Here is a 26,723-nt window from a genome sequence, read left to right as displayed (position 1 = left end):
TGCGTCGCATATACGTTGTAGTTTATTTTCTCGCGAGATCATGAACCGTATCATGTGTTTTTTCTCCCTTGTTATTTATATTCGAGCCAAAATAAAATCGGATGACATTTTCACGTGAAATATGTTGAATTGTTGATATCTTTGGAATGTTGTATGTATAAGTTGTTTAAAATTGTTTTTTTAAATAATTTCGAATCATTTTTTGGCTGCATATTAAACCGTTTGTAGTTAATTAGTGGTAATCGTCTGGAAGCGGTAATTTCAAATCTATCCCGATTACGATGGGAATCAGATATGAAATCGTTGAATGCTGAAAGTTGTAAAATTGTAGTCGTTTGAAATCGATCGTAATCAGTATAATTTAAAAAAATCGAGATCATTTGTAATAGCAGCGGGAATAATCGAAATTCCCTTGAAATCAATGTGCGTAATCCCGAACTCACGATTTAATTACGTAGTAAGAAATCATCTGAAATTGCGTGAAATAAAATAGCTGTGTAAGTAGCAATCGCTATAATGAATCGAGAGACGAATGAACGAATGAATGAATGAATGAATGAATATATAAATAAATAAATAAATAAACAAACAACCAGATCAATTTTCTTTCGTATTCATTCGATTCATTTTATTTCTTTTTAATTTTTCACCTCTCCTATATAAATTTTTTCTCGTGTTCGTTGTATCTATTTTTCGAGGAGTTTCCCACGCTTCTTTTTTCCTACATATAACGAAATTCACGATGTACGTCAAGTGACATTACACGCGAACGAATGAATCAATCGACTCTCTAACAAAACCTGCTGGATAAGAAATACGTGCCGCACGACACGGCACATATATTAATATTATAACACATATACATGCATTATTCATAGACACGTCGTCGTATTGGGAGAAGAGGTGAAAAGCCAGACAAAGATTGTAAAACGCAATCTTTCATTACGTGTAAAATATAATTATCATTATTATACTTGTATGTCTGTGTTTGTTGTGTTACATGTATATCTGTAGAAGAATTGCTGCTGCTAATGCGAATGTTGAATATTATAATTCGTGGACTCGTATTACGGTTACGATGACAGTAATAAAAACAATGATAACAGACGTGGTTATATGGTACATACAATACGTATAGTGAGTAAGCCGGAAACCTAAAACCGGAAACAACATTCTTATGTATATTACATACACGTATACATGCGTACAAATTACAAATGAGAGAATTATCTTTTCTTTTTTTTTTTTTTTTTTGTTCATTTACTAATTAACTCTCGACAAGTTCTCCTTGTTATTCTCACTCCTCTGTTTTAATACATGTTATTCAATAATGGACACGTACATTGAGTTATTGTGCTTCGCTTATCTGTAACACATGTTATACCCGGTATATCTGACGCACATAGCAGTGTTTTTCCTTTATACTTTCTATCTTCGATGATTTACCGCGCCACTTGTGTCTTCTAACATGGTGTTCATTATTATTACAAACTAAATATATTACAAAACAAAAACATTTACAAACATGCGCGTGTGTGTGTGTACCAATACAAATATTTCCTAACCACTTGAGGAGAGAGAAGAAACTGGGTCATTCGTATTGTGTGTGGGATAAGGTTAGGTTACACAAATGCATATATGCGCACATGGCGCGTATGCATGTGTGTCTGTATATATATACATGCAGATGTTTAATGCGCTGCGTTGTGTCGAATGATGATGTTGTGATGGCTGATTATATGCGCTGCAGTGACTCAGACCTTCTTTTCTCTTGGCTCAACGCCCAAGAAAAATTTTACACTTCTTGTCGAAAAAGTATTTATTTTATAGAGCGTGGCGTATTAAAAAAAAAAAAAAAAATGGGATAGAAAGTGAGTGTAAATCTGTGACGTACCAATGAATGAATGAACGAACGAACGAATGAATAATCGACAAATGTTTGAGTGAATGAGTAAATAATTAATGTATGAACCAACGAATGAAGATAAAATTATTCGGTCGAATGAACGAACGAATGATGAGTGGTTGGATAAATTTTTGATTTAACAATTGAATAAATGTATTAAAAAATAAAGAGGCAATTACCACATTAATAGTTCAACGAAGTATGGTGGAACTTACAATAATAATAATAATGATGATGGCAATAATGACAACAATAATAACGTGTTTTTATTGGTGAATATTTTTGTTCCAGGGCAATAAAGGCGTTTCAACAAGTATTATGGGTGGAACCAGGTTTCTCAAGGGCCTGCGAGGTTCATTTACGGCTTGGATTAATGCTCAAGATAAACGCTGACTTCGAAGCAGCCCTGAAACATCTCACCTTAGCTCTTATCGACGCAACAACACCCGCATCGTTTTCTAAACTCGAGAGTGAGCATTAATTTTTGTTTCACGAATGATGAAAACATTTTTAATCTATGATTTTCACCAACTACATAAACGATTGGATAGATCTTTGGATGAATGAATTACATGAACGAATGCAGTCGTGAAGCTATAAGCAGTCACGGTGTTGGCATCAGCGGAACGTGTAAAACTTTTTGAAAAACGAAAAAAAATTCGCTTCAATTTTATCCTCATAATTTTATAAAAGTATCGGTGGTTCAAGGTGTTTCACAAAATTTTTATTTTCGAACTTCACTACCTTATTTGAATGAACATTGCATCGTTTATTGATATATATATATATATATATATCAATATATATAATTATATATATATATATATATATATATATCAATATATATAATTATATGTATATATCAATAAACGTTGTAATGTTCATTCAAATAAGGTAGCGAAGTTCGAAAATAAAAATTTTGTGAAACACAAATATATATATAGAGGTAAAAATTAAAACGAGAGTACCGTTACGCATTATACGTACCTAGGTACATATGTAGTAATATGTATACACACAAGATGCTCCATACGCGGAAACGTCTTTCTTTTACTCACTTTCTTAATTGAACTTGACCTGGATAAAGAGACTCTCTTGTGGATGAACGTGCGTATGCATACGCATGTAGGAGCAATTCGTATGTGTATGTACACGGTACGTATAGCCGGTAGCATAAAACGGCTGGCGCTTTAATCCTATTACGTCACTAACCGCTGCTCATGTGCCTGTATGGATTGTTGCGTGCGTGTGCGTGCGTGCGTGTATACATATGCGTATACGTATACTTGAGTAAGAGTCGCGTAAAGCAGGAACAACGCGACCGCATGTTATATCACGTATATCTAATACGTATCCCCCTAATTACTTAATTAATTACTCGCACGTCTGTTGATTATACAATGTATACGACGTATGTACCTTACATACGTATAAACTGTACGGAAATTGGTGGAAAACCGCGGGGGAAAGGGGGAAAAAAAAATAGGTAGTATCGATATTCTTGTTTTTACTATTCATTTTTATGTTTTTCATTCTCTTAAAACTGGCCTGTTTTAGCGATATTATGACATGTTAACGAGTCATTTTCGGTCAGTTGAATCTTAGAATTGTACAACATTGTACGTGCGCGCGTTTTTTAATTGATGCCTGGATGATGACGACAATGATGACGCTTTCTAATTAGAGATTATTCGCATGCATGATGATGAATTCGCGGAAAAAAAGTATGACTACGGATGTGGGTATTTAGTGAGGAAAAAAAAAACAAGCGAAACCGATTAATAAGAAAGAGACAATTAGAAAAAAAAAAACAATAATTTCATGGTACGTAGAATTGTTACGCATGTATAACATGAGATAATATGGCTTAAATGAGTACCATCATTTTTAATTTACCGCGAATTTCAAATGATCTCATTCCATGTATTATTGTACGGTTTGTACGGTATGCTTTGCTTTGGGAAGATACATTCATTCATTCATACATTTTTCATTTGCGTATCTTATATCATTTATATATTATATATACAATGTACATATACGTGTGTTTGTACGTGTGTGTCGTATGTAACAATTTTATGACGTATCTTTATCACATCCGCATCTGTTTTATACTTATGATGTATGTCTATTATATGCAAAAGTTAAATTTTGCAATAACGCTCCATTTTCTTAATTCGTATATTAGTTAGTTTTTTTCTTTCATCTTTTACTTTGAGTTTTTTTGTCGTGCATCTGTAATAAATTATTCAATGTTAGGAGACTGAAGTTAATAACGTTAACGCAACGATACATGATGGAAAAATTTATTATTGTCCAACTTTAGAATGACTTTTAAGGAGTTGGTCTTACAAAATATGACCTTTTTTTTTTTTTGTTTTTGTTTGTTATGGTTTACTAAATTTCAGACAATCCCGTGGTTATAAACATATTGCGTCGTTACGGTAACTTTATTAATTTCGACCTTATCGATATATGATGTTTAAAGAATAATTTGATAAGGTAATTGAGCGACTAATTGCAAAATTAAAGAATTATATCTTAAGATAAAAGTCTCTTATACTATATATTTTGATAAATGTTTTTCAGAAAATATTTTTTTTTTTCATTTCAATCTAACCGACTTCTAATTTTATCATCGTGATTTGAAATTTGTTGCAGTAAAATTTCACATCGCTCACTTATACGAGGTGCAAGGAAAGTATCGACTAGCCAAAGAGCACTACGAGGGTCTCCTCAAGGAGAAGGCCTTACCCTCGCATTTGCAGGCTGATATATGCCGACAGTTAGGTAAGTCTACCTATTTGTTACATTGTATCTATGTATAACCAAAATTGCACGGTGTTATTCGTCACTTTTATCCCCCACAAGTAGCACCAACAGGGTTCGTACGCACAGGGAAAATCTGGAAAACCGACAAAACTCGGGGAATTTCTTACAGCAGGGAAAAGTCAGAGAATTTCGCAAATAAGACTGGAATTTTAAGTTTCTTGAAGAAATAAACTCGTTCTTATACGTACGTTACTTGATATCTAACCTTCTTTCGTTTTTTTTCTTACTGAAAATCGCTGGCTGTTGTTTGTAAATTAGTAGTCGGACAGTAAATTAATTACTAGGTAATGTTGAAGGTATTAGTATTAATAAGCAAACAAATTTTCATTAATCAGCGGCATATTTCTTGGAAGGTTACTGAAAAAAATCCTATTTCCAGGCTGGAACACCTGGAAAAGTCGGGGAATTTTGGGTTCCAAAAAGCGTACGAACCCTGACCAATATTCGCTCGAGTCTTATTGGCGGGATAGAATATGAGAAAGAATATAAAAAGCACAGTAGCAGTAGCTAAAGATAAAAAATATATATCGACCAAATTTGAGATGATATCGTCATGTTTAGGCTTTGATTGAACTACCGTGGAATTCCCTATGCATTCGTGTGGCTGTAACGAGAATATTTCTAGTAAATTTTCTACATTTCGTTCGACTTTTTATCACGCGACGACGAATCTCAGAGCGTCGGAAAAAATAGCAGCAGCGACGAGGCGAAGATAGGTTGAGATAGAGAGTGAACGTGAGAGGTTTAGGGTTTTGTCGACACCGAAGTAGCTGCAGACACGTGTATTGATTTATTCCACGGGGGTGGCCGTGGCGGCGACGGTGGTACAGGGCGCATCAACGAGCCCTTTTCGACTTTGCGATTATCTCTAAGACAAATTTGAAGTTCGGGTATTTTTAAAGTTTTAATTTTAATTCCTTCCCTGATTCGAATCTGCGAATTAGGTATGAATTTTGAACGCAGTGAATTTAATTTCGGTGCAAGCATTGGTAAACGAAATCAAAAAAATTAAAAGAAAATCGAACTAAACAAGGAACTGTGCGTTCGTATTTCGTTTGCTTGTTTTTATATCACTTTTTCCCTGTTTACTAGAACGTCAAGGGTCCAACCGTTTTCAAACTGGAGCGATTCGAAATCTGCGCCAATCAGGATTCACCTATTCGTAACGGTCACGCGTTACCCGACGCGTCGATTAGCGCGGGAACTTCAAATCGCGCTACTTTGAGAAGACGGTTAGACTTTGAAAATTCTAGTAAATCTTACATAAATCCACCGCTAATGAATACGCTCGTTAGCATATAATCACTTCGACCATTTTGGAAAAAAATCTAAGACTGATTTGCTCCGTCAATTTTATTCAAGTCCAACAATTGTCGGTAGTTTTCCGAAGGATTAACAACGCTTGGGGAGATTTTTTTTTTTTTCGAGACAATGGCATATACCTTTGGAGGTAACATAATTCATCTTTTTATATGCTCGGGTACAATATATATTGCCAAAGCACAGTTCTCTGCACCTCGGTCTATCGTAAACTTTATTTAGGACTGTAATTTTACATCAAATAAAGTTCATTTGTAGTCACTGACTAAGTGATTGAGTCGATTCTCAGTCAGTCTGTTGGATTCCTGGAAAGTTTTCACTTCACGTAATTTTATTACACTATATTGTATTATTACGGTACTCAAAATTTCGGCAGTTCGGAATTCCCCGAAATTCTGTTAATCCTGATTTGTCGCGTAAATGAAAAAATTGAGCAACGTTGATATCCATTAAACACTATACGAGAAGCGTCAAATCGATATGAGCTTAGTTTCACAAGTTGTGAAAATGTACCTATTATAGAGTTTGTAAATGGAGTTGCTTTCTTTTGTTTTCTCTTTTGCACGAGTCTCGTATATTCAGCCTTTTTTTTTATCCACAACTATCCGAACTTCTCGCTAATTGAAATGTCACGCGATCCTTACGAAAAGGTGAATCCTGATTTGCATAGACTTAAATCGCCCCAATCTGAAAATCATCCGAACTTCGGTAAATTCACTTTGACTGAATCGACTCGATTTTTCACGGATAATAATACCCCGCTGATCTTTTCTAAAAATTATGTGTTTGATATATTTCTCTAAAGACGATATCAATTCTTAGCTATATAATTTACCTAAATTTCCACTCTCTAGTCACGTGTGGAAATAGTTATGCTGCACATCGCAAGCAATGTAGTTAAAAGTTGGAAATCGTCTGAGGAATGGAATTTATACCTGTGCAGAAATAATATTTCTCCCTTCCTCGTCTTGAACGAAGCGTACCTTAAATATGGTTCGGTTTATAATATAACTGAGAGCTAGGCGATCTGAGCAGCTGCAGTTCTCCTCTCGTCTTAAACGTAACAGGGTGAAAATTTCAGCTCAAAGTTATACAACACGCGGGTCTTCAAACTGTGGATATAAATTTCAGGATATAGGTATTTCAGTCAGTCAGTTTTGATGTGATTATAAGCAATTTTGTGGCTTTTTCTATTTTCCTGAAGCAAATGAGTAATTAGTTACATAAATTTGATTGGTTTTTGTGATTATTATAATTGTTAAAAATGCGTATTGTATTTCAGGGTGGATGTACCACGTGGTTGACTGTTCGATACTCGGCGTTACCAGACCGCAAAAGCAGACGATAGCGATAAAGTGTCTACAACAATCAATCGAAGCTGAACCAAAGAGTGGTCAGAGTTTGTATCTTTTGGGCAGGTGTTTAGCCGCCTCTGGAAAAGTTCACGACGCTTTTATAGCTTACAGGTAAAAATTTACGAATTCGTTTTACATCCGATTACTACAAATTAAAATAAAAATAGTTTATACATAGATTTATTTTTTTTTAAATTAATATAAATAATAATAATAACAACAATAATGATTGACCGAACAAATGGAGATGATTACATTTGCATTAGATGATCACGAATTCGAATAAAAGTCCCTAGAATATTAGAAAAAAAAATAATAATTAACGAACCAATAAATGGAGGAAACACTTGCAGAAATTCGGTGGAAAAATCTGAGGGCAATGCCGACACTTGGTGCAGCATAGGGGTTCTTTATCAGCAGCAGAATCAGCCTATGGACGCACTTCAGGCTTACATATGCGCTGTACAGTTGGATAAATCACATTCGGCCGCTTGGACCAATCTTGGTATACTTTACGAAAGTGTTAGCCAACCGAAAGACGCCCTTGCTTGTTACGTGAATGCGTCGAGGTAAGAAAAAAAATACACAACTTTCGATTTTGTTTCATACGAATCGCCTTAGTTTTTTTTTTTTTATTTTATTCATTTTTCAATCCTTCGCATCATTCTGATTTTACTTACATGTAATAATAGAGCAAAAATATTTACGATTATTGAAGACCTTCAATTCTTTTTCAGGGATGAATAATGTTCAGACTGTTTTTGTGATTAATTTTTAATTCGTTTATGGTTATTTTCAGGGGAAACAACAATACACCAAGCACTGCAGTTCCTCTCACGGGTATTGCTGGTGCGAAGAAGGGCAACGGTGGTGGGACACCAATGAACCCATCGCTCCAACACCGCATAACATTTCTTCAGAATCATTTAAGCCAGGCACCGATGCCTTCCATTGCTACCAAGTGAGTTTAAAACATATTTCACGCGTTCCTCTTGATCCCATTCAAATCAATTTTTAAATCAAGTTGAACAAAAGTCTGATCGAGAAATGTCGTTTCTGTTTGTTTTTCTTTTTTTTCCCTTTTGCTTTGGTCTTTATTCGCCGTACACTTTCCTCTCAACTTTTGAGTGACTTCTTTTTTGTCAGAGATTGAATTCTATTAAAAAGAAATTTTCAGTTTACCTTTCACCTCTCATTATTTCGATTTTCATTTCTTTAATTTAAGTTCGTTTAATTTTGGTTGTTTTTCATCTTGTTCTTCAGAAGGCGGCAGTTGCCATCAATCGAGGAAGCTTGGAATCTACCGATCAGTGCTGAAATGTCAAGTAGGCAACAGCAACAGCAACAAACGCAGAGCGGCGTCGGTTACAAGTATAATTCGGCACCGCCGGGTCCTCCGCCTCCGTATCCTCAAGGACAGGGGCAGAATATCAACACAAAACGATTCAAAGTAAAATTTTAATACTCAAATTATTATTCTTGCAATTTTTCCACTGTATCTGTTGTGGGGAAATTTATTTTTCAGCGCGCTGTTTTTTCATATCAATAACTATTCCTTTCGAATTTTGAAATTTCGAGTTCTGTCCGATGAATACCGAGAGAGAAAGGTCAGTTCAAAATCACAAAAAGTGATCGAAAGTTAGGGAAAGTAAAAAATCCCGTTACTTTTTACAAATTAAGATTTTATCATTAGCGTTAAATTTGTCGTAAGAAAAAGAAGAAATTTTGATGCTCAAAAAACTGTAGTATCTGAACGATCGAGTTAAATTTAAAATCGAACGTATTGTTTCCACTCTAAACCTAGAACGAAAGTAAACTTATATTGATTATTTAAATAAAATACAATCCGATAGCAGTTTAAAATCCTGAGAAATCTCAATTTTCAAACCTAAATACCCAAAGAAAATATAATGTTCGTTTCAAAGCTAGGAAGCCAGGCACAACCTAAAATTGTATGAAATTTTACTAGTTCTACGTTTTTTCCTTCTCGAAAATGTGAAATCACAAAAACGCAACGATCCAATAATCTGCAAATACTGAAATTGCTTTTCCATCGTAGCCTGGAGAAGAGCCGATATCTCCAGCAGCTCAGCAGCGACCGCCTCCGTTTTACCTATCTTCGCAGCAACTTCAGATGCTTCATTTCCTCCAACAAAATCACGGTAGCCTAACGCCTCAGCAGCAGGGTTTGCTAGCCCAGTTGCAACACTCGTACAGAGCAATGCAGCAGCATCAACAACACTGCAGACTGCAACAGCAGCAGGCTGCACAGCGCGGACTAAGACCTGGACAACCCGGTTATCCGACGGTTTACGCTCACGCGCTGCCCGGTCAGCCCGGGGTTGTCAAAAATTACGGAATCCCACAGCAGCCGGTAAGCTTTCCGATTTTTAAAAATTAATTATACTGGCAGAATTTGTGGAAATTTCTGATTGGCAATTTAAGAGAGGGCAAATTCGCCTGCATTTAAACAATTCAGGGTACATTTTACCGATCGAAAACTTTCTTTTTTTTTTTCATTCTTCACGATCAATCGATTTCCATAGTCTCTCCAATGATTTACTCCATGAATTAATCTGGTCTTTCTTCTTCAATTGTTTTTTTAAACATTCCGAACATTCTGTATTATTGTTGGACAAGTTTGAATTATTTCAATAAGGGCCTATCTATAAACGATGTAGCTAGTTTAAGGGGGGAGGGGTTTTGATGAAAGACTATGCTAGGCTAGATGGGGGGATTTTAGTCTGCGATACGTGGATTTATAATTGATAGATTGTAATTCATTTTCTTGAGCGCAATATTATCTCTATTGCAGTCACGGGTTTCAATGACGTGCCTTCGTAATAGGTACACTTGAAACTCGCTTGATTATCACAAAAAAGCTGAAAAAAAAATTTTTTTCCTGTTAATAATGATTTGGATGCCTGGTTAGTCTTCGCTAATAGTTTCTTGGGATGACTTACAATAATAAACGTAAAAAAAAAAATGACTTGTTTATCATTTTTTTGAACTACGTGCCTTTCGGGGGGGATCTAGGAAATATCCACCAAAAATGACATGGGGGGGGGGGGGTGGATGAATAGAGGCACGTAATTTATGAATAGCCCTTAATGTCTGAGAGATTTCAAGAAATTCTAGAGAAGATTCTGGAAAGAACTTAGATATTCTTTTGGAACTTCATGGATGGATGTTTCTGTCCTACGTGCAGTTAAAACCGAAAATCGAAACAATGTTTACAGGAAAATCATAATTTTTCAGAATTTTATTTCATATCGCAGATTTGAAGAAAAGAAAACTGATTTTCGATGTTTCCGCAAAATTTCTGTCTGTGTGTTCTGAGAAATGTCAGAAATTCACAATTTCAGTAAATTGATGCCTCCGTTTCTGTAACAGATGACAAGATTCCAGTCTTATGATTCAGGTTTTAGTGTATTAATCATAGGCTACAGAGGATTGTTGCGTAGAAAGAAATAATCATCAATTTAAAAGAAATCACGACAGAGTATTCAATCACTGAGTTATTTCTAAAAAAAAAGGACACACATGTTTGTTCAGAAACTATTTTTTTTATAAAAATTTTTTCAATCCGCGTAATGAATACATTTTGTAACACGTCGAAATGATCAAATTACAATTTAGCTGCCAAACTTTGATTTCTTTGATCAAAATGAAGTTGACGTAAGGCCACGTGACTCAAAATCAGACAAATAACGAACATGGAATCTCGGAGAAACGTTCAAACCCTTGCCTGAATTAGTTACCAAGTTCGCATTGTCCCAGTACTTGAATTTCCTCCAACTTGGGACAATTTGAAAAACTTTCAGCAAGGAGGAACGGTCGCTCTTCAGACCGGTTTCTCGGATTCTAACATCGGTTACAATGCGGCGGCAACTGGAAACGCTCAACAATCACCAGGCATGCCTTATAAATCAGCCTCAGACCCGAATTACCCTCAACGCCAGGTTCCAGGCAGCGGGCAGTTCAACCAGTATCAGTCTAATCAGTACGCAGCTCAGGGTTACACTCAGATATCGTCAACGACGAACAGTTATCCCGAGGGATCGGCAGGGAACAAGGATCTTGGTGTCACAGATCAGGAACTCCAGGCTCTTCTCTCTCAGAAAGATATTGCCACTTCTCTGGCTGAGGATCTTCTAAAACACTTTGGTTCTGAAGATCTCGACGTGAAGGAGGATCCAAATACGATCACGAACCACGGCACACCCGGTAAGTGTTACCATTTGATTTGGACTTTTTTTTTGCTAAGTTACAGGTTTCTCTCAATTTTAATGGTAACGCAACGGGATGATTTCTACGCGCACTTAATGTATTTGAATGAAGCGCTTCTATCCGAAACTGAGAAACCACTCCATTGGGTGTCCATCTTTGGGAGTCGTTTTCACCTCTTTAAACCGTTTTCTGCCGGTAGAAAAGAATTTGGTGTCTTTCAGTTTTCAATGTTCTACAACATACAAGAGTTGCACCGAAATAGAAGGGGGACACCTAGCTGATGTTCCTTGTTAGAAACAAAATCAAAATGGCCGTTATTAGACACACTTGAAATTTTATTTGGGCTTGAAGTTGGTTTTCGGAGCTCTTTAGATATTAAATTTTATTTTTTTGTGTTTGATCTAACTCCATTTTTCTTCACAATCCGTCTGGGTAGTCAATAAGCTGAATTTTATGTACATTATATCAAGTACCATTAAACGCTATTTATATTTTTATACAATAATTACATTTTTATCAATTCATTTTATTATTGGACAGTTATAAATCAATTTAAATTATCATTGAAGATAAAACTCATACTTCTTAAATCTTGATGCACTTGATGATTGTTGTAGTAGTTTTATAGCAAGACGATTTGGATGTTGGTATAATCTATCTTTGTATCTTTGAGAGAAAGTTTGCACTTGTTGTTTGACTGTTGATATGTTCGTCTCTTTCCGTAATATCTCATTCGATACAAACCTCGGCGCGTTCAATAAGTTTCTCAGAGTTTTGTTCCGGAATCGGTCGATTATTTCTATATTTGAGTTAGCGGCAGTTCCCCACAGTTGGATACCGTAGATCCACACTGGTTTAATTATGGTTCTGTACAGTATTATCTTGTTTTCAGTAAAGAGTTTAGATTCTTTTCCTAACAACCAGTACATATTTATAATCTTGAGGCTAAGTTGTTTTTGTTTTGTTCAGATATGTTCTCACCATGTTAGGCGTCGATCTAGATGCATCCCAAGGTATTTTGCTTTATTTGATTGCGGTATGGGTTGGTCGTTTAAGTATGCTGCAGGACATGTATCTTTTCGTAAAGTAAAGGTTATCTGCTTTGTTTTGTTTTCATTGACAGCTACTCTTCAGACTTCATACCATTGTTGTACTTTTAGTAAATACTTTTGAAAACGAAAGGAAGCAATCGCTGGACTTGTGTGGGATGCCAGTATAGCAGTATCATCGGCATAAGTCGTATTTGTTATTCTGTCCATAGTAGGTATGTCGGCAATGTAGATTAAATACAAGGTCGGACCCAGTACGCTTCCTTGAGGAACATCAGCATTTGTCGGATAAAGTTTTGTTATCTCGTTTTTTATTTTTACCTGGAAAGTTCTATTGTTTAAATACAATCGTAGTAGATAATATAAATTATTGGGCAACATTTTTCTATCTCTAAGTAATAAACCCTGGTGCCATACCTAGTAGGCATAGGTAGTAGACTTATCGACCTGTACGATGTAACGATCTCTGGAGCTTTGCCAGGTTTAGCAATTAGGATTATTTGTGCAACTTTCCATTGGGTAGGGAAATAACATAATCGTACAATTGCATTTATTAGAATGGTGATGAAACGTATTGCCTTAGGCGGGAGTTCTTTGATCATTCTAACACTAATGCTGTCGTAACCAGCTGATTTTCTATTTTTGAGCTTTTTGACTATGTTAATTACTTCTTTGATTTTGCTCTTTTGGTCTGCTATTTGATTTATTTGCATATCCTTGATTATGTATAGTTCTTCTTCTTTTGTGATTTGACGGGCTAGCGTGTTAAAAACGTTTTGAAGGTGTTTAGCAAAGGTTTCAGCTTTTTCTGCATCCTTTCTTGCCCAATTTCCATAGTTCGATTTTATCGGAGAAACAAACTGCTGTGGACGATTTATTGTTTCGTTGCTTTCCAAAGTGAGTAGTCAGTAGTCCCAGCGACTGTCACCTTTTCCAAGGAATTACGGATGCCCTCATTTTTGTCTTCTAACAGGTACTTTTTAAGTTCTTTGGTCGCTTTGTTTAGTTTAGTTTTATCCAGATCAGATCTACTCCTCAGCCAGATATTCCTCAACTTTCTTTTTACTTTTATTTTTCTGAGAATACTTTTCAAACCATTTAATTTTGTAGTTTGCTGTTTAATTGGGGGTATTGCTAGATTTATGGATTCGTGTAATTTTATGTTAAATTGTTCAATCAAATTTTCTATGTCTTCCAAAGTTCGGATGGGTATATTAAACGTCATTGTGTCCTCTAAGATTGCTCTGTAATTTTCCCAATTAGTTTTTTTATTGTGTAGAAAATGGTTATTTTGTACTCTTTTGATTTGAAAAGCCGATTTAATTATTACCGGTGAGCGATCCGAAGTTAGATCGAAACGAGATTCTGCAATGAAGCGACTTGTATTTATACCTTTCACAACTGCAAAGTTAATTAAATCAAGCATCTTACTTGTGTCTGAAGGCCAATAGGTAGGCTCTCCCGTAGATAATGCCATGAGATTACCAGCTTTCATAGATGAGTACAATTGTCTGCCTTTGAGGTTTGGATTTAATGACTTGGATTTTCACCAGGGGTGTTTCGCTTTATAGTCTCCGTGTGCTAGGAAACGATTTCATAGCCTTTCGAAAAAGTTAGTAAATTTGTCTTTGCTGATCTCATATTTTGGCGGTCAATATACAGCAGAGATAATAATAGGTCCGTTCCTATCCTCTTTCGTAACGTTAGCAGCTTATAGGAAATCTTCACAATAATTTTCATTTTCGTAGCGTTTAATCTTTTTTTTTTATTATTACAGCTGTACCGCCGTGCGCTTTCCCTTTTGTATGATTTGCAGAATATACTGAATAATATGGAATTTTGGAGTAGTTTTTCTATGTGTAGTGAGTTTTCGATATTAAGACTATATCGATATCATGATTTATTATAAATGTTTTTGATTCCAGTCTTCTTTGAGCTAAGCCGTTTGCATTCCATAAGACTATTTTGATTTCTTCACTCATTTTATTTTGTTTATCAGTGTGGTGAGGAGGTTTAAACATGGTATCCATTCTAATCATCAGCTAACTCATCATTTCTTCCGGGTACTTTTGTTTTTTGCAGTTGAGAGCTCTTGAGCCTGTGTTTGTTTTGATTCTTGAGTTTTGTAAATATTGTCGTTTACTGTCTGAGCATAAGAGAGGTTTGGGCCGACGGTATTATCTTGAATTTGGAAATTATCAGTTCTATTGTCAGTATTTTCATTTAGATGTCTTGCTCTTAATGTTGGAAACATTTTTTTTTTTTGCCCTCGCATTCGTACCTCGCATTCTCTATATCTTGCCGAGTGGTTCCCGTCACAATTTGCGCATTTCACTTGCTTTATTATTTTTTTTTTTTTGCCGGGCAGTCTGTTGTCAGATTTTTTTTGCGCATTTCACGCAGACAGGACTCTTGAAATAGAAGTTTCTAGTGAGACCATATTTCCGACACTTCATACACTGTCTTATTTTACTCTTTGTTCTCGGAGGTTCGAAACGCACGATTAGGTGAAGTAATTTATTAATCTCATATATTTTTTTCTTATTTCTTATCTTTTGTTTCTAATTCAACAAAGAATAGTGGCAATGGCTTTTTTTTTATACTTTGCCTTATGTTTGTGATTTTGAACACCTTGTAATCATCCTTTTCAATTTCACCTTCTACTTCATCAGTGTCTATTAACGGGTGCATATTTCTTAGCCCTGCTTTGTAAGTTTTGTCCTGTTTTCTTTTTGATAGGTGTAAAAGTCAGTATTTCTCTTCTTTAATTCTTCGACGATAGGTAGATATTTTTCACTGAGGTGCGGTTGAATTTAGACTTCATTATTTGCGAGGCTTTTTAAGGAGTAACTGTCTTTTGCGATATTATCAAGAATAGTTTTTAGAGAGCATATATTATAGACACCATTTACGAAAATTGGCAGTGATTTTTGCACTTCGACTTTATTTGTTTTATTTTCGGTTTCAACGGCTTTGTTGTTTCCAGCCAAATTTTCAGTCTCTTGAGTTTCTTCAAGCGCTTGAAACTTGTTATTGGTGTAATCCTTGATCCATGTTTGTCTCTTCTTTAGTTAATTATGGTCTTCGAGGCTGCTTTTGTTTCTTTTTCTATTCCCTAGATTCCAGCTTTTTACATTTGACGGTTTAGAAAATTCAGTGTTTTCTGCAGCATTTTCCTGTGGCTGTGTAATCACAGATTTATTTATAAGCAAGGCCATAATGGCCAAGCCTTTTGTTAGTGTGTTTTTCACTCTCTCACTATCTTGTAATATTACGAGTTTATATACAACATAACAACAGTTCAATACAAGGTGCGTGCTTTGTTTTTGCACTCAGTAAGATGTTCAGGTAAACACATCTAAACCTGGCCAACACTCAAGCGAGACTCAAATGTTATTTAACGCGAAAGAAAATTACAGAAAAAGCTGCTGAAGTAAAGTTAGGCAAGAGAAAGAACCGGTAGAAAAAAAAGCAATTTCATATAATACTTGTTATTTTTTCCAGGTATGTTATCAGGTAATTGAATTTTATTTATATTCATGTGTCTCTTTTGTTTTTTGTTGTCAATATTAGGGACGCTGAGTTCTGGACCATTTTCACCGTCAAATATAGACGAAGCGACGAGTGAAAAGGTGAAAGACATAAAGGTAGAAAAATTGGACGATTCTCATCCGCCGGCGTCGGCAATGGCATCCTCGAGACCAGAAGGTCATTTAGCAAAGCGCTATAGAAAATCATCGCCAACAGTAGAAACGATAAAATGCGAGGCCACTTCGAGCACCAGTAAAATTGAACCTCACGTCAGGGTCGAACCCGTCCTCAAACTTGAAAGCCTCTGTGAAACCCAACCTGAGAACGAACTTAGCATAGATATGGACGCGAGATCTATCCTGGATAGTTCCATCGGTCAAGGTGAGTTTAAAGGACATTGCTTGTTTCCATTTCTTCCTTTTTCTTCTTTTCTTCACCTCATACCTATATCGTCTTCTATTGTTTTGTTAAATTAATTTAATTTTGTTGACCGCTTTTTGTTATTCCGTTCATTTTCAGCTTTGTTTTTTTATTTCTTGTTTTTTTTTTTTTTTTTATGCCTTCTACACGTATTAGTATCTTATTCTGCAAGTTTCTCTCATTTTACCATGTATTTTTTTTTTTTTTCTTTTTTTCCTTGTCTTTTCCTTGAGTGGGAATCAACGTGTAGAAGGTTAAAAAAATTGAAGGTTCGCAAAACTTGAACAAGAATATAACAAGTATTTAAGTATTCAATAATGTCCCCTTGATAAAAAAAAAATCGTGTTTAGGCGACCAATTTGTAGAAAACAATCTTTTACATGAAATGAGCCATGGTAAAGGAAAATCGAACAAATTACCGAAACTTTAAACAGTTTTGCATCGATTTTAAACAAAGGAGCAGTATCTGAGGTTTCTTCCATATATTTCCAATGTAATTTTCAAAATTTGTATTACTAGGGGCTTCGCCCCTGCGCGCTTCGCGCGCCAACCCCATCTCGGCGCTGCGCGCCTCACTATTTCCTTACGCATTGTCAAGTAGACAAGCGAATTCCTTCATGTTGATTTGATGACAGGTCTGCACTTGCTGTCCACTTCAATTCCTTCTGTGCTTACGTTTCTTTTTTTCATCAATCTAAGCTTCCATTCGTTGGTTGAAAATTGGTGTTCCTTCTCTATTGATATCGATCTATCTCCTTGACTTGCTGAATTATTTTTGCTACCGCTCTGCCCGTTATTCTCCAAAATCACCTTCTTTATATTATTTTTTTCTCTATATTTGTGTTGCTGTTCACTCCGCAAAACACCCCTTTCTCTTGTGGTTAACATAGATCCTGGTCGTCCTCTTGCCTGGTTATAGGAATATTTGTTTATTATTATTCTCTGGCTTATTTGGTTATTCACACTTACAATTTTATTTTCCTTTTTCTTTTGTGATACGTCCGACCATCCACTGTCTCCATCGCCTTGTCTGCTGGTTGAAACTCCTCCTTTCTGTTCGTTGGTTGAAAAGCCAGTATGATATTTTTTGTTCGCTTCCCTATATTTTCGCTGCTGTCCTCGTCGTCTAATTTTTCACTCCTCTATGTCCATCACATTGGTTGGTCGTCCTCTTGATTTATTTTCCAAATCAATAATCACAATCGATTCTTCTAATTCTTCGACATCCTTCGTTGAATTATTTTTACTACCGCTCTGCCGGTTATTCTCCAAAGTCACCTTCTTTGTATTATTTTTTTTCTCTATATTTGCGTTGCTGTTCATTCCGCAAAACACCTCTTTCTCTTGTAGTCAACATCGATCCTGGTCGTCCTCTTACCTGGTTATACGAACATTTGATGGATATTATTCAATGGCTTATTTGGGTCTTCGCACTTACAATCTTATTTTCCTCTTTCTTTTGTGATACTTCCGACCATCCACCATCTTCATCGCCTTATCTGCTGCTTGAAACTCCTCCTTTCTCCATTGTCATCGTAAATCCGGGCTGTCCTTTTGACTGTTTGGTGATATATTTAGATTTACTATTATTTGATTGTTACTTTTCATACTTATTACTCACTATCTGAATTTTATTTTGGTTCTGCAAGACATCAAAGTGTCCACTGTCTCCGTCGCCGGTGAAGAGTAGCGAGAATTGTGTTTCATTTTGTGATCCGATCCGGTGTAGATGAATTTGTTCTTCGCGAAACACGATTAAACATATCTTAAAAATGTCCGCAGCTGTAGCTAATTTTGCTTCGCCCTCGTATATTCCATTTTTATTCATATGTGATTTGTAATCACCAGGTGACCTAATCACAGCACGGTTTGACTCATTACCTGTAATAAAACCCGCAAATGTAGACCACTTATCCACTATATTTGAAACGATACTCAGTCTCACCTCTGCATGTCGATCTTGAGTGCCGTATACACAATACGCCAACGCGCGAAAAAGACAATTCCCGTCGGGAATCATCTTGATAATTTTCGTTTGCATGTTCATTTTTTGCGCGTCAGAAACAGATACCTATAAAGATATTTGTCAAAGACTGTCATAAACAGCCGATGACAGCTGTCAAAGGGTTTGCTAGATGCTTTTTGTTTTGTTTTCGGGATCTCACCCCACCGCCAACTTCATGCGTATACTATTGTTATTGTAATCTTTTTTATACTATCGTTATTATAGTCTCCTTTTTACTATTGTTATTATAATCTTTTTCTACCTGTTCATTTGTTTGAAACTTTTTTATTAGATAGAGAGATTAAAGAGATCTTCGAATAATTTGAAAATTTAATAATATGAAAAATAAATAACCAATTTCAAGTATATCCTCATTTTCTCCTAATTACTGGAACTAACTTCAAAAATATCTTCTTAGGTCTGAAAGGCGTTCCCAATTGCTCGATACTCAGTGACAAATCGTCACCACCGGCGCCTCCGGATCCGCCGACACAGCGTCTAACCAGAGAACAGTTGTTGCCACCGACGCCAAGTGTTTACCTGGAGAACAAAAAGGATGCGTTCGGCCCGCAGCTCCAAGAGTTCTGTCTGAAACACCCAATAGCTGTGATCCGAGGGCTTGCTGCTGCCCTGAAACTGGACCTCGGCCTCTTCTCAACAAAGACGCTAGTCGAGGCAAATCCTGACCACGGGATCGAAGTCAGGACGCAGCTACAACAAACGAGCGATGAGAACTGGGATCCGGTCATGTCACGGAAGGTTTGGGGCTGCATAAGCCACCGAAGCCACACGACAATAGCGAAATATGCGCAATATCAGGCCTCCAGTTTTCAGGACAGCCTGAAGGAGGAGAGGGAGAAATCGCAGGGCGTTCACACCGCCAATTTATCCGATTCCGACTCTAAGGACAGTACCGGTGTCGTCAGAAGGAAAAAAAACGTTTTTGGATTGATGGGAAAACCAGGATCCAAAATGCTCAGGTTCGGCACCAACGTCGATCTTTCCGACGAAAGGAAGTGGCGGATCCAGCTTCACGAACTCATGAAGCTCCCTGCCTTCGCCAGGGTCGTTTCTGCTGGAAATATGCTCAGTCATGTCGGACATGTCATTCTTGGAATGAACACTGTTCAGCTTTACATGAAGGTGATTATTAATACTCACATCTTCCTACCTTTTTTTAGCACTGCTGTTCATCTTTTTGCGCTTGATATTTTGAAGTAACTTTTAATAGTTGCTTAAAACTTTTTCAGCGTCGAAGGTTAGTAAATAAGCTGTTAACTATTTATCAACACTTCGACTTTTTGAGGGAGACCCCCTCAAAGCTGTATTTTATTTACAGAAAAAAAAAAAAAGAAAAAACCAACCCAAACAGCACAAAACTTAAACTCGTCACAAAGAGACATCTAAAAGATATCTTATGCGCCATTTTTGAGTCCCGAAAAGATATCCTTGTGTACAAAAGATATGTTCATACCTGAAAGATGTCCTTGGAGCCTTATAGACGTCAGAAAATGGTGCATAAGACATCCGTTTTGATGATTTTAAGTTTTGTGCTGTTTGTTGGTAGTTTGTAATACATATAAGCAAAGAAAAAAAAAATCAAGAACCGCTCATGTCCAGGTCAATAGTCAACGGTTAACTATAATGACAGTTAGTTTATGAAGAGCCTCAAACTTTTTGCAATTTAACAACATATACCTAATATTAAAAATCTTACCAAAAAAGGAAGGGGCAGCAATATTCACTTGTCATTGCAATACTGAAATATTGGACAGTTTCTTAGAAATGTGAGAAAGCGTAAGTGTTGTACCCAATAATTGCCGGCTGATAAACGACGGGAAAGAGAAACATAAACTGAAGAGAGAGAAGCAACTCAATCAGACACAATATGTAAAACATGATGTCAAATGTCATGGCACCAGCAAGAGGCTAACTGTCGATACCATTAATTAGACAAACTACTATGAGAAGGATCACTCCATAAATCTTAGATTCACAGTGTTGTTATGACTCACAATATTACACATTTTCAAAATAAGCATTTTCCTGTATTTCTTTTCATGGCAAATGATATCAACATTGTGAAATTAAAACCATGATAAAACTTTACTCTATGTCCTGTCAAGGTTGTTTATTTTTCTGGATCCGCGAAAATATGGCGTTGATGTTCATTAATTCTAGTTTTTGGAAGCCTACTAGTTTGACCAATGTAACATTTTAGCCTTTAAACAGTTGACACGGATATTGATAGCCTTTAACCTCTCAGTGGGTTTAATCAGGTATAAGTTTAATTGAATATCAGCTATTAAGTCAAAAATACGGATATTCTATAACTGAATAGTATGTTTAAAAACTTGATAGTGGATCGGATATGGGGGCGTGATTGGGTAATGTAGTGTCGAGAACTGGGCTGTATCGACAGATGGCTTTAGGTCAATTATGTGAGCCGAAAAGTACAGACAGCATAGTGCAAGCTGTGCAACCTTAGTTTCGTCACATGGAATTATTATACTACAAGAAATACGAATGAATAGATCTTTTAAAATTAAATGAAGGCTCGCATACTGCATTTTATCACCACCAGATGTCCCAGTGCTGTGAACGTTGTATTCAAAGATAACAATCAAGTGTTTTCTACCCATTTTCTACCCATTCAAAATATATTTTGCATGATGACGAAACCTTGAAAGTTTTTCCTATTTTTGTTTATCGAAGTTCTGTGAAACATGATCGGTTACTACTTTATTATTGATGCTTTTATCCCTTTGTTTAAATACTTTGAAAAGTTTAAGTGGACAATCCTTGGAGTTTTCATAATTTGTTAATTCAGGTGCCGGGAAGTCGAACGCCGGGTCATCAAGAGAACAACAACTTTTGTTCGATCAACATAAACATTGGTCCAGGTGACTGTGAGTGGTTTGCAGTACCGGATGCGTATTGGGGTGTAATATGCACTCTCTGCGAAAGAAATAACATCAATTATTTGCACGGGAGCTGGTGGCCTTCTCTGGAAGATCTTCAAGAAGAAAATATCCCTGTTTATCGGTTCTTGCAGAGACCTGGCGACCTCGTTTGGGTCAATGCCGGTTAGTACCGACACCTTAGCATAATTTATGGTTTCATTCAACTATTTCGAATTGTCTAAAACACCTCAAATATGGTTTCGATATATTCAGAACGGCTTAAACTAGTCTTTGAACCCGTTTAAAAGTGTTTTCAACAGTTCATAAAGTTTCTTTGTCATTTTAGATACTCTTTTAACTTTGTTGAGCAGGCTTTTCATGTGTTTGAAACAAATTTTTACCATGTCAATAGTATTTTCGACCATTCTCAAAGAGTTTGTAACTGTTTGCCGAGAGTTTTCAACTGTTTACTAATGTTTTCAACCATTTATAAGTGTTTCCAATCGCCTACCATGTTTTTGAACCCTCGAAAAAGAATTTTTATTATTGTATCAATTATTCGAATACAGTTTTTACGTGTTCAAAGGTATTTCTTACCATTCCAATAATATTTTTGCAACGATTTAAGAAGAGTTTGTCGAAGTCTGGAGAGACTTTTCAAATCTTTAAGAGAGATTCAGTCCGTTGAAAACAGTTTTTTGATCTCGTATAAAAAGATTTTCATCCCACTGAGCGATGGTTGTTGCTATTACTAACTGACGAACATAAATTTTGTGTCCGGTGGAGAATTACCTCCCAACATGCTTTGAATATAAGGAAGTTCACATTTTCCTTTTAAATTTCTGGGAATTCCTGTCATGACATAAATCAGAAATGTCAATCAGTTTCAGTTACTTGAAACCATTCTCTTTATTATATGCATAATGTTCTATTTTCATTTATTCATTCAGGATGTGTTCATTGGGTCCAAGCGGTCGGATGGTGCAACAACATCGCTTGGAACGTCGGTCCTCTCACACCGCGCCAATATCAGCTAGCGATCGAGAGATATGAGTGGAACAAGCTTCAGTCATTCAAGTCCATAGTTCCCATGGTTCATTTGTCATGGAACTTGGCAAGGAATATCAAAGTCTCGGAACGCCGACTGTTTGAGCTTATAAAAAAATGCCTTCTCAAAACGATGAGGCAGTGCTACTTGATACTGGAATTCGTAAGGAGCAAAGGCGTTGAGGTCAGGTTTCACGGCAGAGGGAAAAACGAGGCGTCTCATTATTGCGGACAGTGCGAGGTAAGTTTCACTTCTCTGCAAATTTTTTCGTCATTTATTTTTCATCTTGTCCCTCAATGACACGCAAAACCATTGATTACAGATCGAAGTATTCAACATACTCTTCATCCGTGAGCAAGAAAAAAGGCACGTAGTCCACTGCATGGACTGCGCGCGTAAACAGGCGCCTTCACTGGAAGGTTTCGTGTGTCTAGAAGAATACAGAATGTCTGATCTGATGGCGGTTTACGACAATTTTATCCTCCATCCTTCGCCGTCAGCGGCAACATCTGTTTCGACGAGTCAATCCTCTTGAGGTTACACTCAGCGCAGGTACTTGGATTACCTGGACACGCTGCAGTATTAGTGCCGCCGCGCCCCCCTCTGTTCTTTGTTTTATCTTTATCGCGTCTATTCTTTTATGTTGTTTATCAATTTTTTTTCAATATATTTATATATGCGTCTTATTTTAGTAAGCGCGTCGAATTGTAGATTAATGAATTCTGTCGATCGACAGTAAAAAGGACGATTAGGTGTACAAAAATAATAATGAAACGAAACGCAAACCACTTCTGTAAATGTGTGAAAGAAGAGAAAGTGATCTTCAACAAAGTTATTGCGAAGTAAGTAATATTAGGACTAGAAAAAAAAAAAAAAAATTTACATTAAACTCAGAAATGAACGAACGACTATTCGTCGGATAGAGTGACGCAACGACGTTAAAATAGTATATGTGTAATGAAATTATCACAGAAGAGAGGTGTGTCTGATCGTATTGTTGATATTATTACTATTACCATTATTATTATTAGCATATTATTATTATTATTATTATTATTATTGTTGTTGTTGTTGTTGTTATTATTATCACTATCAGTAATAATCACAATCTTCGGGTTTGGGTTTTGAATCATATATAAAAAGATGAGAATAAATTAACAATCTTATTGTGAACATCATTAATTATCGCATATGCTAACTAATTGATACAGTGCCATAGACAGGATAATGAAGAATTTAGTTAATTTAAATCAAACTATTGCAATCGCTACGTTTATAATTGTAGGCTGTTTTTTTCAACTAACGAATAGGTAATATGTATATAATTGAGAAGTAGAAAAAAAATTAACATCCGTTTATTATGACGTGTATAAGAACATTAATAATAATGATGATAATAATATAATTTTTCTTTTTTTTTTGTTTTTGATCTTTATTTATTTCTATCTCGCACACTCTCTCTCTTTCTCTCTCACTTTCTCTGCTCTCTCTCTCTCTTTGCAGCTCGAAATCTGATAAGATTTGATAATAAGCTAGTCAGCGTTATTATATCAATATCTCGAGACTTTCTTTCTTGTATTATTTATTTTTATTTTACTTGTTATTGTAATTTTTTTCTCCAGTTCTCAAATTTTGTCTTACTACCGAATGAAAAATAAATAAATTTCCACGAAAAGATTGAAAATTGCGAATTATAGAGTATGAAGTACATCGACGAAACAGGAAATCCAACCGGAGTGAAAGCGAAAGAAAGAGAGAAGATACGTGAAAAGTAAAAATTGTACAAATCGCAATCGAAATTGAACGAAAGATAAGAGGAGGAAAAGAACAGGAATAATGAAGAAAAATTAAAATTAAATCTAAAACCTCTATTTTAACGCAAAAAAGAAGAAAAAAATTGTATAAAGGATATGATAATATAGTATAATATTATACATACATATATATACATCGTTCACTGCCAAATTGTGATACAATTTATATATATACATATATTAATACACGAATCCCACCGGGAAAATTTTTTCTTTCCTCTCAACTTTGGATGCTCAGAAAATTGCGATGATAATAAAATAATTGTAAATTGTAATAAAGTTTTTTTATTAATATTAAAATAATTATTTTTATCGTTATTATTATTATTGTCAGTATATGATACACATTTTCATTGACCTGTATAGCATAATAATTGATTCAATCGGGCCTCGTCGAAATGACGTATTATGTATGCTTATATCATACGGTCCAATTACAAAATGATTGAAAGAGCATTTTTAAGCACAAGAAAAGAAATATTCACATATAATTATAAATATATATATATATAAATTACAATACAGTTAAAAATCACTGCACACACAATTTAGTTTAGTTTATATCACATATACACATATAATTGTATATGAAATTTTTTTCCATTTTGATAACAATTATTATCATTTGTCTTATATAGTTATCATTGTTATTTTGATCAGTTCATCCGTTCATTTTATTGTTCGTTCCTTCTTTCGATTCATTTATTTATTTATTTTTTTTTCGTTGCGTGAGGTTACTAATCGAGAAGAAGAATAACAGAACGAAGAAGTTAATGATTGACAAAGAAGAGGAGAAAAAGTGGCGTTTTTTACTTAGTACAATTTTCTTTCCCTGTTCTCATAATTTCTTATTTGTTTTGTGTATACCACTGCATCTGCGCATCCGAAAGTTTTGAGGGGTTTAGAAATGACACTCGTTATCTTAAGCTATTAGCTCGCGTTCTTAACTACACAGCAAAAAGTAGATTCCATATATATATATATATTAGGGTGATTCAAAAAAAAACAAAAATTTTTTTTTTTTCTCGCAAACAGGCTTAAAAGTTTCCTTTTGGCGTAAAAAAGTGCCAGTTAAAATTTGAGCCCTTAATATTAATATTAAAGTTGTCCGCATCGCGCTTTTCTATTTCCCATAAGAATAACATGGGAAAAATTTTTTTTGCACCTTCTGATTTTTGTTGCTAGCCTATCGTGTGTCATAAAAAAAAAACCATCACTTAATCTTGTAGAAAATTGAACGCTCTACAAAAAAGGTCTCTTATGATTTGTTGCGGAAACTAATAGTTCAAAAGTTATTCGAGGTCAAAATCCAAGTTATCGCAAATTTTACCGTTTTTAATGCATTACAGCGAATTTCATGGTTTGATTAAAAAAATTTATCTTAAAATTTGTGTTTATGTTGAACTTAGTCTTAAGGAAAAATAAGTTTGTCAATAGTTTTTTGGTATAGTGAGGCCAGTGATACTCGTTAAGAAAATTTTTAGCGTCAGTGAGCCTTAAAATCATAGTTTGTTTCCTTTTTGTTTAATCTAAGGGCAATAAATTTTCTTTCAGTCATTTAAAATACTTACATGAGGTATAAATTTAGTGACGATTGGTTTTGTTAAGAAAAGAAATTTATTTATTTTACTTGTACTTATAAATTATTGCGAAAAAACTTATTCATAAATCTGATCTAAATTATTATTATTGAAGATTTTTTTTTTAAACAGTCTGGATAACGTTGCCGATGCTCTCGAACTACTTGTAATAAATACTGTAGTTGCTCTTCATCTTTAGTGAGGTAATTATTATATTTCTCAATCAACGCGATCCCTCTTTCAGCTACGTCATTTGTTACTTTTAATGTTTTAAAAAATTCAGCACATTCAATGTAACTATCATCATTAGACCAAGTTGAAATGTCTTTTTCTAAAAAATCGCTCGGCAAATCAAATTTTTGGAACAATTCCAATGATTTTTTTGATACAAAATCACTTAAATCTTTTTGCAATAACAATTCTAACTCATTTCCGAGTACTTCATACCGCTGATTTGTCGTTTTAGAAGCTGATAGATAAATTTTTTTAATCAAACCATGAAATTCGCTGTAATGCATTAAAAACGGTAAAATTTGCGATAACTTGAACTTTGACCTCGAATAACTTTTGAACTATTAGTTTCCGCAACAAATCATAAGAGACCTTTTTTGTAGAGCGTTCAATTCTCTATAAGATTGAGCAATAGTTTTTTTTTATGACACACGATAGGCAAGCAATAAAAATCAGAAGGTGCAAAAAAAATTTATCCCATGTTATTCTTATGGGAAAT

The 26,723-nt window shown here is 35.3% G+C and overlaps 1 protein-coding gene across 5 annotated transcripts in view; it reads left to right on the top strand.

The window, feature by feature from the left end:
- The window catches only part of LOC107223124 (histone demethylase UTY), a 62,158-nt gene extending 38,625 nt beyond the window's left edge, over positions 1–23,533 (top strand). For all 5 annotated transcript variants that reach the window (XM_046740696.1, XM_046740699.1, XM_046740698.1 and 2 more), the window contains 13 exons: positions 2,198–2,376; positions 4,568–4,696; positions 7,341–7,524; positions 7,767–7,982; positions 8,213–8,374; positions 8,677–8,863; positions 9,473–9,787; positions 11,238–11,640; positions 16,266–16,604; positions 19,067–19,791; positions 21,479–21,734; positions 22,502–22,839; positions 22,922–23,533. In XM_046740696.1, the coding sequence (XP_046596652.1) occupies positions 2,198–2,376; positions 4,568–4,696; positions 7,341–7,524; positions 7,767–7,982; positions 8,213–8,374; positions 8,677–8,863; positions 9,473–9,787; positions 11,238–11,640; positions 16,266–16,604; positions 19,067–19,791; positions 21,479–21,734; positions 22,502–22,839; positions 22,922–23,134 (3,646 nt within the window). In that variant the 3' untranslated portion in view covers positions 23,135–23,533. The remainder of the gene's footprint in view (positions 1–2,197; positions 2,377–4,567; positions 4,697–7,340; positions 7,525–7,766; positions 7,983–8,212; positions 8,375–8,676; positions 8,864–9,472; positions 9,788–11,237; positions 11,641–16,265; positions 16,605–19,066; positions 19,792–21,478; positions 21,735–22,501; positions 22,840–22,921) is intronic.
- The last annotated feature ends 3,190 nt before the right edge of the window (positions 23,534–26,723 follow it).

This window comes from Neodiprion lecontei, chromosome 5 (assembly GCF_021901455.1).
Source record: "Neodiprion lecontei isolate iyNeoLeco1 chromosome 5, iyNeoLeco1.1, whole genome shotgun sequence".
Lineage (NCBI taxonomy): Eukaryota > Metazoa > Arthropoda > Insecta > Hymenoptera > Diprionidae > Neodiprion > Neodiprion lecontei.
This window is presented reverse-complemented; position numbering and strand designations above follow the sequence as displayed.